General features: G+C 36.5%; 2 protein-coding genes across 3 annotated transcripts; both read right to left on the bottom strand.

The window, feature by feature from the left end:
• Positions 1–2,652: 2,652 nt before the first annotated feature.
• LOC120725862 (polymeric immunoglobulin receptor-like) lies at positions 2,653–15,793 on the bottom strand. 2 transcript variants are annotated; one of them, XM_040018916.1, is made up of 5 exons: positions 15,562–15,793; positions 15,101–15,436; positions 13,954–14,274; positions 13,177–13,442; positions 12,295–12,953 (listed from the first exon to the last, which is right to left on the bottom strand). In XM_040018916.1, exons 1-5 carry the CDS (start codon positions 15,599–15,601, stop codon positions 12,867–12,869), a joined length of 1,050 nt encoding a protein of 349 aa, XP_039874850.1. In that variant the 5' UTR covers positions 15,602–15,793; the 3' UTR covers positions 12,295–12,866. The 2 variants fall into 2 exon arrangements, with proteins under 2 accessions (XP_039874851.1, XP_039874850.1); XM_040018917.1 differs by lacking the exons at positions 12,295–12,953; positions 13,177–13,442 and adding an exon at positions 2,653–3,385.
• LOC120725866 (polymeric immunoglobulin receptor-like) lies at positions 3,835–5,487 on the bottom strand. Its single transcript, XM_040018924.1, has 3 exons — positions 5,245–5,487; positions 4,745–5,080; positions 3,835–4,471 (listed from the first exon to the last, which is right to left on the bottom strand). The coding sequence occupies exons 1-3, from the start codon at positions 5,282–5,284 to the stop codon at positions 4,218–4,220; spliced, it is 630 nt and encodes a 209-aa protein (XP_039874858.1). The 5' UTR covers positions 5,285–5,487; the 3' UTR covers positions 3,835–4,217.
• Positions 15,794–16,730: the final 937 nt, after the last annotated feature.

Raw genomic sequence — 16,730 nt, 5'->3', positions numbered from 1 at the left:
CCATTTTCAGTTATTTCACTTTGTGCAAATCAAGCCAACTCTTACAAGTTTATTTTTTATTTTGTCTGAGATCACGGGGTCGGCAGCCTTAGCAGAGAAACTCAGACCTTTAAAACAAAATAACTGATGAGACTCTGACACTCAAATAAAACTGTGCACAGTTTTGTCAGCTGATACAAGTTTTTCTGAGTGTTGGACGTTTACCTCAAAATAAAAGTGAAAGAAAAAATGAACCATAAACAAAGAAAGACATGAATGAATCCTGTGTGCACATTATGTTATTGTGTTTTAAAACTGAAGCCAAACACAGCCGTCTGCCAGAGTCGACGTGAGGATAAAAAGCTACCAACTGAAAGAAGAACAGACAACAGCAGTGTGTATTTCTCTTAAATAAATTTACTTGTTTTGTGTGTAGTGTTTATTTGTGAAGCTGAGTGTGACTGGGACTAATGATTAAACACTCTGTATATTGTGTGAGTTATGAGTTATGAGTCTTAACAGACATGTTGAACAGTGAGCTGGAGCTTTTTTTTCATTACAAATATTCAGGCTGTTGTTTGTTCTTCCAGCTGATTATTAAATCAATCAGACAGTGACACAAAGCTTGCAGCTCTCTCTCCAACAAACAAGTAAGTAGACTTTAACCATCCTGTATGACTGTGTTGCTGTACTGCAAAAGATGGAATTACAGAAATTACAAGCAGACACCTTTTACGTATTGCAAGGACTCTTTAAAAGCTGAGCGCCACTCAGCCAATAAAATTACTCTACCTGTAACTTCATGACTGCAGAATGTCAGAGAAAAGATGAGGAAACAACTGTATCTTTAACTCTTTTTTTTATGGACTCCTGCGTTCTACCTCTTTACTGTTTTTGTCAAGTTACAAGATCTTGCAGCTAACTAAAATTTTCTTTGCATGATGATGTCATTTCTGATATGTTAGAACTCAGAGGCACATCTTATGAGTTACATTTTAGATTTTGCTGTCAGCTTGGAGGAACCTTGTGTTTCTTTCATCAGTCTCTGCATTTCTGACGAGAAGCTTCTTCAGCAGAAAAGCAGCATGAAAAAAAAGACAATTTACTCCATAAAAACTAGTTCTTATCACAAGATTATTAAAATACTGGATACCTCAGCATCCTACTACTCCTTAGCATGAGAAAATGAGGTGTTCAGGTGCAGTGGGGCTGTTGGGGACCGTGAACTTTGCAAGAAGTCAGAACCCAGAAGTAAACATGATCATTTCTATGAGTCAAAGGACTATCAAAGAGTTATGTTAGTGTATGTTATCCGATTGTTCAGTCTGACGTCACTAGCCGTGTCTGGGTCTAAACTCCGCTGCACGTCCTTATATCAAACGATCACTATGGTATTACTGAGAGTTGAAAAACTGTCTAAAGTCTTTCATCTTTAATAAAATGATCAGCATTCTGCTCTACCAGGTGTAACAATTGAGTTTAACATCCAGGCATCCATGAAAACGGAATTTATGACATTTAACGGAGTTAGAAGTTAGCAGGAAGTTAGCTCGCTAGCTTCTATCTAAATACAATATAGCATGTCCTGACGGCGGGGTTTTGGAAACAAAGTAAAACGTACAGCTCTGTTATCACTTCCAACATAAATGAAGACAGAAAACTAAACAGCAGTGACGTTTGTAGGGTTACTGAAGTTTGGCTAGCTGGTATATAATGATGTGCTACGTGACCGCTAGCGACACAGCTATGTTAGCATAATATAAACAAGCTAACTTTTTTTCCACTTGATAAAAGTTAACGTGAGTGTTCTCGGTGGTCAGGAACAAATGTAATCGCATGGCAGGATGCTGTAAAAGGACCAAACTTCAGCCAGGAGAACAACTGAGATAATCCATCCACAATACGAGGTTAGTCATTCATATACTGCTGCATGGGCTGGGCTTTAGTTACATCCTAAGGTTTTAAAATCTGAGCTTAAATAAATGATTAGCGGTAATAAAAGCCGAGGGAGGTCAACAGTGATCACTGACTGTTTTAGGAGCTTTTTGAGATTAAATAGAAGAAAATACATAACATTAAACATGTTAACAACACAAAAGCCATATTAAACGCAGACTACTTTAGACCTGGAAGTAGGATTCGTCGCATCATCACTGAACAACCGGATTACATGAAGGGTTTAGGAGTTTCAGCTCCTTAACCTGTGCCACATTTTTTAGAGGGACCAAAAGCATTGCAAAATGTATTCAAAGGCTATTTCATGGGCAGGTGTGGCAGTCCCTTTTTTATGCCATTATCAATTAAGCAGATAAAAGGCTTGGAGTTGATTTGTGGTGTGGTGCTGGCATTTGGCATGTTTTGCTGTGAAAAGACAACATGGAGATGCAGAAGAAAAAGCCATCGTTAAGTTCTAAAAACAAATGAAACCCATCAAAGAAATTTCTTGATGCATTCTCAATCATCCAGGAAAGTAAATCTCCAAAAAGTTGATTCTGTTCATCTGGACGTAGCATTTTGTGGGAGAAACATTTTGTCACTCATCCAAGTGACTTCTTCAGTCTCAGCTGACTGCAGGTTTCCCCAATCTTATAAACAGTACATTGTACATGACTGAAACCAGCCCACTGAAAGAACAATAGGCTGGGAGGTCAGTTCCTTAATCTTAATTATGCAAATTCTCATGACCATTGATCATTAATTATGATACTGTGGAAAAATCAGGTAACATCAAGTTGAACAGTATGGCAAAGCCATGAAGATCCACTTGGAAAAATAAATCTGTTGGACATTTTTCTTGGCCTTCAGACAGCAATTCTGATTGCTACAGTGTCGAAAGGGACAGGCAAAAAAAACCCCAAAAAACTGAGATGCAAAACAGATTTTCAATAAGCTCATGAAAAATCGCAGTTTCATGCAAACTGAACTTTAAAAATAAGAAGCACAAAGTTTTTTTTTTTTTCCAGAGATAGAATTATTAGGAAAGCTTTCTGTCTGTTATAAAATTTGTTCATCTTATCTTCACTTCCCTCTGGTGGTGAAGACGGTATGGTTAAAGAACTTTGATAATCCCCTCTTTTCACTAAATGTCACTGAGAAAGTCACACTGACAGCATGAATCAACAACACTCACTGAGACCTGCAGCAACAGACAGAAAATAAGTGACACAAACTCACCTCCATGTTTGTGTCATTTTCAGTCCAACGTTCCTCCTTGTCTTATTAATGTAGCAGAGCATGAGGAAAACAGCCATCAGCAAAACACCATCCAAGGACGCACGCACAACCAGAAGCCAGGAGGAGTCAGGACAATGTGTAGAGGACAATGCTTCCCTCTGTAGAGTGAAAGCAGGTGGGTTTGAAGACATTTGTGTTGTTGTTTGTAGTGGGGAGGCAGTTGTGTTTGAAGCTGTGAACAATAAACACAAAACATTTAATAATAAATCAATACTAATGCATCATAACAAGAGTACTGTCATACAGGTAAATACAAACATTTATCAAACACAAAATTCATAATTTTGTTCATAACATAAAATATAAAGCACACTAAAATTGTTTACACCTGCCTGCAGTCACAGTGAGTCTGTGTATCTTGTGGGGAAATGGTAGATGAAATCCATTTCAGCCCCGCCATCATAACTGAAAAATAAATGCATTCAGAGAGGAGAAAACACTTTTAAAACACACACTTGTACTATGTTTGCTTGTTTGTTTGTTTGTTTGCTTTTTTAAATTTTCTTTTTGGCGGCGGGGGGGGGGGGGGGGGTATATAATATGTGCAGTCATTAAAAGAAAACATTAATACATGACAACATCTTCATTTTTTTAAAATTAAAGGATCATAATACGGTTTTGCAGATGAACAGATGATTAAATTTACCTGCACAAAAACAAAATAATACTCTGAGTTTAGGTCATCCAATCTTTTTTTAAATGTCAAACCCTCTATTTCAATTTATACAGTTTTAGGACAGTTTAATGATGTCTCAGCCAGTGTATCAGCTGATCTCGGGCAGTAACAACAATCTCACTGTGATTGTCTTTAATCTTATACTTATAGTTATAATTAGTTTACTTTATTTTTATTTTTGGTTCCTGTTTGAGTTGTGATCTTAATAATAATAATAATAATGTCTTTACTATTTTGAAAAGAAACTTACCATGAGTAACAAGAACATTTAGACTGTAGTATGAATCTACAGTCTAAATGTAGACAGGGGGTTTCCATAACCACAGCTCTACTCTCCTGTGTCTGACTTGGTCAGCTGTGTGATGGTCACATACAGTCCAAATGTAGATACTGGTCTGTATTCAATGCTGTATCTGCTGCTCTCAGCTTTATCATTAGTTGTGTCAATGAGGATCTCCCCTTCATTCTTACACTGATTCTTACAAAAGATCTTCCTGTGTCCATATGTGTTATTGGAACATCCCAATGTGATGTTTTCTCCCTCAGTTTGTGTGCGATAAAAACCAATGTTTCTATCAAGATCTGTGAAATAGAAGAACATTAATTAGTCTGAACTGAAACTGTAAGCTTTTATATCATAATTATGTGTCCCGGTTCAAATAAACAAAGTTGTCATCAACTTATGAAAGTACAGTTGTTATATGCTGTATAAAATGTACACCTATATGGTGTATAATGTTAAAGTTACATTTATTAATTAATTACAGCTTGATCTAAACATGGTCTATAATGCTAAATTAGAGCTAGTGAGGGCTCTCCATAGTTTTATTTCAAGGAATTTTAGTACAAACTCACCATTTGAAACTCTGACCTCAAAGTCATAGTTTGAATCTGGAACAGAAGGTCTTCCTAAACCACACCTGTACATTCCTGAGTCAGACTTGATCATGTGTGTGAAGGTTGCAGACACAATTCCTCTTCCTGGAGATCCATCTTTATAATTAATGCTGTATCTCCCACTCTGAGCTGTGCTTCCATCTGTTTTAATGAGGATATCTTCTGCTCGCTCACATTTTTCCTCAGAGAAGAACTTTCTGCTTCCAGACAAATATAAGCTGCAGTTAAGCGTGCCATTTAATCTTTCAACTGCAGACAAAATATTGTGTTTTCCCTTGACTAGCACAGCTACATCTGTCAGATGAAAAGAAATGATAACAAAATTAAAAACACAAAAAAAGATAGATATTCACAACATAAAATAATGTATGAAAATATGTGTATTTTATGAAATGATTCATAAAGATGACTTCCATTTCTTTTTATTAAAGAGAAACATTAAGATCATCAGCCCTCACCTGATAAGAAGCAGAAGAAAAGAAAATGGAGGATTTTCATTCTGACTTTGATCCTGATGCAGAAAAGTTGTTAAACTTTAGAAGAACAGCGTCTGACTCTTTACTCCGTCTGTGTCTGTCAGATCATCAGAAAACTGAAGTTACTCAGTAAGTTGTTTCCTTTTTATCACTTCCTTCAATTTTTTTTAGATGCATTCATCACATGCTAATGAGGATGATGATGTGATAATGAAACGTATGTGTGTACAAAATAGAGATGGCACGATACCACTTTTTTATGTCCGATACCGATACCGATATCATAAATTTGGATATCTGCCGATACCGATATGAATCCGATATAGTGTTTTTTAATCAACAAAACTGTTTTTTAAATATCTTGCTGCATTTTGTATAAGTTCATACTCAAGTTTAAAACAACAACTACACTAAAGCTATTCTGTTATACCTGTATGCAAAAAAAAATATTTCATAGTTCAGCAATACTGATCAATCTAATAAACTTAAACCTACACCATCCTCCCTATTCTGGTATTTTAAAGAGTACTTAGCATAAATATTAAGCAACCTAACTAATAGGGTTCCAACTCCCAGCAACAACAAAAATAAATAAATAAAAAATAGGGAACCACCCCTCACGCTCCACCTCATGATGCTTAATCGACATAATCAACCTTAATTTGATGCAGTGTGAAAAAAAATGCACAGAAATCAATTATTTTTCAAGAAATATTAAATAGATTCAACATCTTTCTTCAACAAAATTGCAGACTGCACAGATGGTACCTTCCCAAAGGAAAAAGTACTATAGCTTACTAGGGTATATTAGACTTAATAGTCACTATATACAGTAATTGACTTCTATTCATTTTACATCAAATTAAAACTTTGGGTGTCAGATAATTATTTATTAAAAGCTAGACATTTTAAATGAGAATAAGAAAGAAAAGTATGTCTTTGTGCCCCCTTTTCCCTGTTAATGCCCTATCGGCCCCCCTGGCTAAACTTTGCTAGATCCGCCCCTGCACAGTTACCAGCGTCAGCTACGTAGAAAAAGATCCTCGAGTAGAAAGTAATATTAAATAAATTCTAACAACAGCTTATCAAGCTTAAACCTGCTGCTGTTGTTCAGCCGCTGGTTTCCTCTTTCTGGTGCAAAGTGGGCCAAAAGCAAACCAGAGAGACGGACTCGCGACAGAAAAGCCGATCAGCTGATCATTATAAGCAGTTTCATGATTGAAGTAGCAGCAGGAGAGGCAGTCGCTTGTTAAGCTTAACGCAGGAATGCTTTACAAACATTCAGAGATGGACTTACACACTTGCTTTACTTCTCTCGGGATAACTTTGTCGGAGATGAAATGCCGGGTTGCTAGCGAAGCTCCAAATGCTATCCAGACCACCACAGGTCCCGCATGCCACAGCCGCTCTATCACGTGATGCATACTGCTCCGACGTGCTAACGTTCTGAGGTGAGTTACGGCGTGTTGCAAGTTTTGTGAGGTGCTTTCGTGATATTTAATGGATCGGATTACATTCTTTATTTTTCTCTGATATCCGATCCAGTAATTTAGGTCAGTATCGGACCGATACCGATACATAATATCGGATCGGTCCATCTCTAGTACAAAACATCGTATATCTAACATTATGAATCTTCCTTTTTGTAGATCAGTACTGTGAAGTTTCTCTGATGCTCTAAATGTGAATGAAAAGAGTTTCAGACCAAGTCTGCCTTGAAATCCTGATGACAGGTGGTTCACATGAAAAAGATTTTTCCTTTGTTTTGTAGCCATGTAACCATTTTATAATTAATACAATGTTCTTCTTGTCAGTGAGGGCAGCAGCCAATAGTATACCATAAAAATATAAAATTAAAAATATCTGATCAAATCATTTCATGCAGGAATCTTACAAATAAAATTCATAAGTAACAACAACAACCTCTCACCAGCTTGGGAGATGGAAGAAATTACATTGAAGGTAAAAATAGGCACTTCTGTTGTCTCCTTCCTGGTAGTTTGGGAGTTGTTTTGGACTTCTGTGAAATTTACCAGTTATTAAAGTAGGAACAAGATGCCAGTTATGCTCGCTTTTAGACAGTTTGTCAACTCCAGAGAAGCATGCACAAAGCCTCTCTTTAGCCCATCATAGTTGGAGGAGGGAGTGGGTTTGTCTTACTGTCACTAACTCACTGTCAGACTTAGTTTACAGTATTGATATAATTAACCTGGTTAAACAGGCGACCCATATACTGAAGGTTTGAGTTCTCAATGCAGGACATAGATTTAAATCCGCCTTAGACCATTTCCTGTGTGTCATTTCCCCTCTCACCCTCCCCACCCTCCTGTCTCCTATCTGTATGTACATAACTTAAAAACTTAGGTCAAACAGATAAGAAACACTTTACTTGGATTGAGACTGTTTTGTGTGGTTTTTGTAGCTTTTACACATCCTCTGCATTTTTGAAATACTAAATATTCATAACAGTCTCATTTAGATAATCAACAGCGGAGCTAGTTCAAATTTACAATCTTGATTTTGTTATTTTTTATGATAAACCAAAGAAGTCTGTACAACATAAAGACACTGGACAGTTTCCACTGCCTAGAAAGCTCCATCCCTGCGAGTGATTTTGTAATTTCTAGTAAAATGTAAAGCTGTTGTTTGCAGATTAAGAACTTGAATCTATCAGGACTTCACAGCATACCACATTTACTTCTAAACTACGTCAGAGAAATGATAAGATGCTAACAAGATAGTAATTTGCTCAAGACACCAAACATTTTGGGTTGCACTCACATGCAATCTATGATGTTGTGCAACCACGTATTTTATCTTCATACAAGCTGCTTCGTTTACTTGGGAACAGTAAACACGGCTGTTAGAGGCTGTAAGAAAAGTCTGGTGGAGAGAAAACAGTCAGTGTTTTGCGTCAGTCAGTGCGATACAGGAAAAAATAACCTGAAATGCTTCTTACTCAAAGGTGTGAGTGATGTATGAGTGTTGTGTGGTTAGTAGATTGTAGTACAGTAATTTCAATCTCAAAGTGACAAAACAATTCTGAAAAAATAAAAAATATTTTACATTAAATTGCAGTTTTGTGTTTCCTGGATTATTCTGTTCTCTGAGGTAATGATGTGATACTAGGTTCTTCAAAATAACATGCTTTTTTTTAATGAACACAGAAGTAGGTTGTCAGATTTGTAACATTAGTTCCACTTTCTGTTTGAGGAATGCAAGAATTTTCCAATTTCTCATTAATACTATAAAACATCACAGTTTGTTTATTGTCAAGGTGTAAATTTATTGCGTGAGTTATCTGAGCTTTTGTTTACAATGTGCTTGTGTAAAATTAACTATTTAAAAGAGAAATATGCACACTGCATTTCAATTCAGTTGAATTCAATTATATTTATATAGCGCCAAATCACAACAACAGTCACCCCCTTTATATTGTAAGATAGACCCTACTATAATACATACAGAGAAAACCAGATAATCAAATGAACCCCTATGAGCCAAGATGGGCAGTAATGCGTTACAAGTAACACGTTAGTGTAATCCGATTACTATTTTCAAATAATGAGTAAAGTAAGGGATTACTATTGCAAAAAAGTTAATTACATTACTGTTACTTCCCCGTAAGCATGCTGTGTTACTGCGTTACGAAACCGTGATTTTGTTTGCGAGAGTGTCTGATGACAATGATGTAAGCGAGTGCGATGTACACTTCACATGAAGACCAAAATAGTTCCAAAGGCCAGATCTGAATGAGGGTGGGGGAGGTTCAATTTGCCATGTTGCAATGAGACCTTAACTTCTGTCTTGCTAGTTTGTGCTGCGCTCAGTCGATCTGCGCTCAACAGTGCAGCCTACACGGAGTAGTCGAACGCAGATCCACTGAGCTCTCAACATAGAGCAGAGACAGCATCGTCAGAAGAAAAGTTGATAAAATAAATAAAAAATGTTGTATTGTTAAATACATATGTGTACCGAACCGAAAGCACTGTATCGAATGGTTCAATATCGATACGAGTATCGTTGCACCCCTAATATATATATAGGGGTATATATATATTAGGGGTGCAACAATACTCGTATCAATATTGAACTGTTCAATATCGATACCCCTAATATATATATAGGGGTATATATATATTAGGGGTGCAACAATACTCGTATCGATATTGAACCGTTCGATACAGTGCTTTCGGTTCGGTACGCATATGTATCGAGCAATACAACATTTTTTATTTATTTTATCAACTTTCCTTCTGACGATGCTGTCTGTGTTGAGTGCTCAGTGGATCTGCGCTCGACAGTGCAGCCTAGGCGGAGTAGTCGAACGCAGATTCACTGAGCGCAGGGCAAGCTAGCAAGACAGAAGTTAAGCTCTTGTTGCAACATGGCAAATTGAACCGCCCCCACCCTCATTCAGATGTGGCATTTGGAACTATTTTGGTTTTCATGTGATGTATGACCCTGAAGGTAAGCGCATCATGGACTAAAGTAAAACAGTATGTTGGATGTGCCACGCAATGCTCAATTACATTGCTGGGAACTAGTGCGTTAGCGCAGTTTGCTCGTTAACGTGTTGGCCGTCCAGCCCCATGCACGGGGTGATCCGCGGTAGCTCGTTAACGGAGATTTGCCGTGTTGTGGTGTTAACGTCATTTCAACGAGATTAACACTGACAGCACTAGTGGGAACACAACGAATATGACTGCACATTTACTCCGACATCATCCTAGTGCAAAGACAAGTGGAAGCAGACAAAAACAACAAGCACGCATGCTACAAACTTTACCCGAGTCATTTAGTCAGCCGTTAGCACATGATTCTCCTTATGGGGACCTGATATGTTTAATATGCTGCTGAGAGTATACCCCAGAAGAAGCGTATAGTATAGCTTTTATTTTGGAAAAAGCCATTTCTCTGTAATAAACTCTCTTTTCCAAAGATGACTGATTCCTCAAACAGATATATTTACTTTTTTATTACTTTGTTGTTTCAGCAACATTAAATTTAAAAACTGTACTTTTGAGTTAAAATATATATTTATAATTTTAATAAATGACAAATTAAAAAGGCATGAACATTTTTGTTTGTATCGAAAAATATCGAACCGTGACACCAAAGTATCGAACCGAACTGAACCGTGAATTTTGTGTATCGTTGCACCCCTAATATAAATATATATATATATATATATATATATATATATATATATATTACAGTAGTGAGCTTGAACTCTGGGTCAAAGATTCAAGTTACAGTTATTTATATTGCCTATCAGCTTAAATCACTTAAAGACAAGTACCTTTGACAGTGTATATACAGATGTATTATACATGACAGACAAATATTGTCCGTTCAATATGTTGGCATTACATTACACTTGGCTCAATGCTCACATATACATGTAAAAACCAAATGTATGAGCAGTGAAAACTGTTTCTGATAAAATGAAGAGTAGACTGATATATGAAATATTCCTTTATTGGGTGAGAAAATCAGACCATGTCATAACTGCTTTAAGTCATACAGAATAGATATCAGAGCCTTAAACAGGCTGACTTCTGCTAAATGGGTCAAACTGAGCAGAAAGTATACAAACACATAACATCCTTATAGAATATGATGTAACACTATAGATCAACTTACCTCAGAATATATAAAGCATATAAACAATTACAGCAATGTGATGCAACAAACACAGCAGTGCTACTAATCCAAAATACTCAAAGCTTCATAGAACTGAAACAAACATTTATTTTTAGCTCCATTCTGCTGCTGATACATACTTTAGGTTTCTAAACATTAAACTTGTTGCTGCCTTTCATAGTGTGTAACTTGAAGGCCCTGAGTACTTTCTCCCACACTGAAAACACTGGGATGATAACATTATTTGAACATTACCTAATAAGACTGATTCAGGACAGACAATTAGTGATTTTAAACTTTCCTAGCAGTCCTTCACAAACAGGGAACTGTCTGTCTATTCTCTCCATCTGTCAGCTGCTGCTGGCTCTTCCTCCTCCTCTTCCTCACACACTGCTGAGTTTGTCCTGGTGGATCATCAGGGGTGCAAAGCCTCACAGATGATGTGCAGCAGTGGGTCCCTCAGTCTGTCCTCACTCTGGACACTTGCAGTTGTTACACATGGAAATCAAATGTGTGATAAGCTGCAGGATTCAAACACAAGTGTAACTTATAAACACATGTTCATACTTTTATTCCACAATCAGAGAGAAAGAAACAGAGAGAGAGAGTGCAGGACAGACAGACAGGTGACAGTCTCAGGTGTATACACTGCTACAAACAGGAGGATTTAGTGTTTGTGTTATTATGAGTGCTAAACAAGAAGAGTTCCCAGATGGTGCAGTGGACACATGTGTGGCTCCTGTGATTAAAGCATCTTTCTTTCAGCTTAACGAGTGAACCGTCAGCTCGTTCAAACACACGTTAAAGTCTGTTTGGCTCGACACCACCGAACAGAGGCAGCAATGTAACAGAGCTAACATTAACAGTGCAGTGAATCCTGCTTGTGCCATGATATTCAGGACTGCAAACCGAGCAGCATTCACTGACTTTCAGCTTGTTGTGTTTGTGGATATATGACTGACTTTAATTATCCATAAAATCATCACATTCTCTGTAAGATTAAGGTCGACTATTGAACGGCGTATATTTTAAAGTAAAGGCTTTAAAACCAAGTTAGTACAAACATCACTAATGTCACATAAATTTGCCGACATGTGGCCAACAGTAATGTTTTAATGTTCTTCATTATTAAACATTCGCACATAAATAAGTGACATCATATTCAATACTTACTTTTGACAGTTCACTCTTCGGCCACTCCCTTCTGCCATACTTTGCGGCAAAATTATCCACACCCACCGCTGCGCTATGGATTGTGGGATATATGGGACCACGAAGCGTGCACCGGACCACACTTGATATTTGGGGAAATCGACGGTGCATTTGGAGTATGCATTTGAAGTACACTTCGAATTGGGACAGCTGACGTCGCGTGGCGGTGACGTAATCGCACTCAAAATGCGTACTTCAAGCGTGCGGTCTCTGAATTGGGACACAGCCTCATTATTGTAGAGCACTCTGTATATTTCTAATTCATTTAAGGAAAAATCACATTATTTTGCAGATGTTTATTTTTTTTTGTATAAGTGATTAAAAGAAAACATGGCTGTGCAACTTAATACGCATGACAATATCTTCATTTTTCTTTGATTGTATATACCTTGTAAGAAAAGCTAGTAGTTTCAAACACATTGCATAAGTAAGCACATAAATTTCTAAATCACAGAGTACACAAATACATAAAGTAAAACCAAATGTGCACAACCTCTCCAAGTTAAAAGTTACAATGTTGCTTGATTACATGATTAGGCAGCCAAGCTTTGAACTTCCTCCAAAGTCTCCTTATTAATTATGCTGATACAGATATAGAACAACAGAACAACAATAAAACATAGTGAAGCAGATTGTATCATCAAATCTCAGAAACATGCTCAAAAACACCAAAACTAAACAGATATGAGAGAGAAGACAATCAAATTTTAAATCATGGGAATTTTTTACTTTTTAGATTTTGGTCTTTAATAATGCAGAGTAGGTTTGGTCCCGCTGCGTTTGGGCTCTTTATGTTCTGAGGTTGGGTCCAAGCTGTCATGCGCAGCAAATAACTGAAAATAAAACAAACAAATGAAGCAAACAACATAAAACATGAGAAGTACAACAGATTTTCAACAACCATATTACCACATTACCGTTTCATGGACATTGAAGTTTAAAAATAAGAAGCACAAAGTGTTTTTTTTTTTTTCAGAGACAGGAAAAAAAATGCTGCAACATTCAAAATATCAAAAGAAGTTCACCAGATGAGTGACACAAGTGACACAAACTCACCTCCATGTTTGTGTCATTTTCTCTGGTGTTCAGTCCAAAGTTCCTCCTTGTCTTATTAATGTAGCAGAGCATGAGGAAAACAGCCATCAGCAAAACACCATCCAAGGACGCACGAACAACCAGAAGCCAGGAGGAGTCAGGACAATGTGTAGAGACTCTTGCAGTGACACTTTCACTCTGTGTTGCTTCCGTCTGTAGAGTGAAAGCAGGTGGGTTTGAAGCCATTTGTGTTGCTGTTTGTAGTGGGGAGGCAGTTGTGTTTAAAGCTGTGAATGATATACAAAAACAATTAATAAAAAATCAATAGTAATACACACTAATACACGATAATAATAATACTATCATACAGGTAAATACAAACATGTATCAAACACAAAAGAAAATGAATTTTGGAGATATGTGCAGTGATTAAAAGAAAACATGGCTGTGAAACTTAATACGTATGACAATATCTTCATTTTGTTAAAATTAAAGCATCATAAGAGATATGGTTTTGCAGATGAACAGATGATTAAATTTACCTGCACAATAACAAAATAATACTCTGAGAATGGTCATCCAACCTTTTTTTAAATGTCAAACCCTCTATTTCAATTTAGACAGTTTTAGGACAGTTTAATGATGTCTCAGCCAGTGTATCAATAACATCAATCTCACTGTGATTGTCTTTAATCTTATACTTATAGTTATAATTAGTTTACTTTGTTTTTGGTTCCTGTTTGAGTTGTGATCTTAATAATAATAATAATGTCTTTACTATTTTGAAAAGAAACTTACCATGAATAACAAGAACATTTACACTGCTGTATGAATCTGGAGACAGAGGGTTTCCATAACCACAGCTGTACTCTCCTGTGTCTGACTTGGTCAGCTGTGTGATGGTCGCATACAGTCCAAACAGAGATCCTGCTGTGTATTCAATGCTGTATCTGCCACTCACAGATTTATCATTGCTTGTGTCAATGAGGATCTCCCCTTCATTCTTACACTGATTCTTGCAAAAAAACTTCCTCTGTCCGTACACAGTATTAGAACATCCCAATGTGATGTTGTCTCCCTCAGTTTGTGTGCGATAAAAACCAACCCTTTTGCCCAGATCTGTGAAATACAAGAACATTCAGTTGGATTGGAGTAAGAACTGAAACTGTAAGCTATTATATCATAATTATATTTCCTGGTTAAAATAAACAAAGTTATCTTTTCATATTAGATCAGAAAACAACACATGCTTACCTGATCCTCTCAGAATCAACACTTTTTATTGTACAGTATTTAATGAAGCCACGCAAAATGTTACCTTCATACTATGAAGTTGAAGGGCAGATATACGGACCCTTGAAGTTATTTTTTTCTTTCATTTGGCTTATTTTGTGAAGCATTTTTCAGGACTTGCAGCTAGAAGATCCTGGTATCAAAACTTATAATAAAAGGTGACTAACTTGTTTTTAGCATGAGACTTTTGGAAGATATTCATCTTTTTTGAGGTTTCTCAAATGACACAAAAATGGCTTCTGTTACTTATAAATAATACATTAATAGAATCTTTCTATTAAAATCATGATACAAGCCATCATACTTACACTCAAAATCAGTCAAATATGTGAACAAGAGACAGATTTGGCTTTAGACTGTGATAGTTTAATTTGTTGTAAAACTGTGTTGGTTTTAGCAGAGCTGAAATTTGACTCCAAAAATTATTTTATATTGTTGTAGGCTTTACACTCAGGTGCTAGAATTTCAATTCAACTGATGACACTACAGTTTTTACATGCTGTGTAAAATGTACACTTACATAGTATATCACATTAAAGTTACATTTATTGATTAATTAAACACCTTGATATAAACATGCTCTGTATTGCTAAATACGAGTTAGTGGGGTCCTTTACATTTTTTATTTCAGGGAATTTTTGTACAAACTCACCATTTGAAACTCTGACCTCAAAGTCAAAGTATGAATCTGGAACAGAAGGTCTTCCTAAACCACACCTGTACATTCCTGAGTCAGACTTGATCATGTGTGTGAAGGTCGCAGACACAATTCCTCTTCCTGGAGATCCATCTTTATAATTAATGCTGTATCTGCCACTCTGAGCTGTGCTTCCATCTGTTTTAATGAGGATATCTTCTGCTCGCTCACATTTTTCCTTACAGAAGAACTTTGTGCTTCCAGATAAAGTTAAGTAGCAGACAAATGATGCATTTCCTCCTTCAGCTGCAGACCAAATATTGTGTTTTGCCTCGACTTGCACAGCTGCATCTGTCAGATGAAAAAAAAACTATAAATATCACAAGATGAAAATATGTGTATTTTATGAAATGATTCATAAAGATGACTTCCATTTCTTTTTATTAAAGAGAAACATTAAGATCATCAGCCCTCACCTGATAAGAAGCAGAAAAAAAGAAAATGGAGGATTTTCATTCTGACTTTGGTCCTGATGCAGAAAAGTTGTTAAACTTTAGAAGAACAGCGTCTGACTCTTCACTGTGTCTGTGTCTGTCAGATCATCAGGAAACAGAAGTTACTTAGTGAGTTGTTTCCTTTTTATCACTTCCTTCAATTTTTTTAGATGCATTCATCACATGCTAATGAGGATGATGATGTGATAATGAAACGTATGTGTGTACAAAACATCGTATATCTAACATTATGAATCCGCCTGTTTGCAGATCAGTAGTGTGAAGCTTCTCTGATGCTCTAAATGTGAATGAAAAGAGTTTCAGACTAAATTTGACTTTGAAATGCTGACGACAGGTGGTTCAGGCTCTGAGAGGAACACATGAAACAGATTTTTTCTTTGTTTTGCAGCCATGTAACCATTTTATAATTAATGCAATGTTCTTGTTGTGAACAGTAAAATGAAATGCAAAAAACATAGGAGTAAGGAAGAATATTAATGCATTTATTTATAAATCACCATGTTCTTTTGATTTTGCATTTTGAAATTATTCAATATCAAATAATTAAAATTAATGGCACAGTGCGCCAAATGGTGCCAAGTGTAAAATGAATTTAAAGAATTTCTTGAATGTGAATCAGTTTGTAATGTCTAACAAGGAAAACACATATCATGTGTGTCATTGTGTTGGGAAGGTTACTTTTAAAATATATTCCACTACAGATTACAGAATACATGCCACAAAGTGTATTTTGTAACGTATTCCGTTACGTTACTCAATGAGAGTAACATATTTTACAACTACATGAATGTACTATTGCTGTGTGATTTATTACGTTTACTGGAGGTTATTCGCAATACCAATACCAACTAGATGGCTGCAGTGGTTATTATTATATTTGCATGCTTCTGTCTCCAATTTCTGGTTGGTGACAACTCGTACTTTTCGAATCTCCTTTCTCCCAGTCCATTCTCCCTGCAGCACGGACTACACTGTCCATGATGCTACATTCATTAGGGCTATGCCTGTAACTCTCTGTCTGTTGCTTTGATATTAAAAAAGTTTTTGAATAATAACTTTAAAAAATATTTCTTCACATCATTATGCGGCCGCAAGTAGGGGTGACATGGGGCGCAAGATTGAGACCCAGA

This window comes from Simochromis diagramma, unplaced genomic scaffold, assembly GCF_900408965.1.
Source record: "Simochromis diagramma unplaced genomic scaffold, fSimDia1.1 OVJJ01000642.1, whole genome shotgun sequence".
In the NCBI taxonomy this organism is placed as follows: Eukaryota; Metazoa; Chordata; class Actinopteri; order Cichliformes; family Cichlidae; genus Simochromis; species Simochromis diagramma.
This window is presented reverse-complemented; position numbering and strand designations above follow the sequence as displayed.

Coding starts and splice junctions, on each gene's coding strand:
- LOC120725866 (XM_040018924.1), bottom strand. CDS start 5,284: ATGAAAATCCTCCATTTTCTTTTCTTCTGCTTCTTATCAG. Junction 5,081..5,244: donor TTTCTTCTGCTTCTTATCAG/GTGAGGGCTGAT, acceptor TTCATCTGACAG/ATGTAGCTGTGCTAGTCAAG. Junction 4,472..4,744: donor TGAGGTCAGAGTTTCAAATG/GTGAGTTTGTAC, acceptor TCTATTTCACAG/ATCTTGATAGAAACATTGGT.
- LOC120725862 (XM_040018916.1), bottom strand. CDS start 15,601: ATGAAAATCCTCCATTTTCTTTTTTTCTGCTTCTTATCAG. Junction 15,437..15,561: donor TTTTTTCTGCTTCTTATCAG/GTGAGGGCTGAT, acceptor TTCATCTGACAG/ATGCAGCTGTGCAAGTCGAG. Junction 13,443..13,953: donor AAATGTTCTTGTTATTCATG/GTAAGTTTCTTT, acceptor TATCATTCACAG/CTTTAAACACAACTGCCTCC.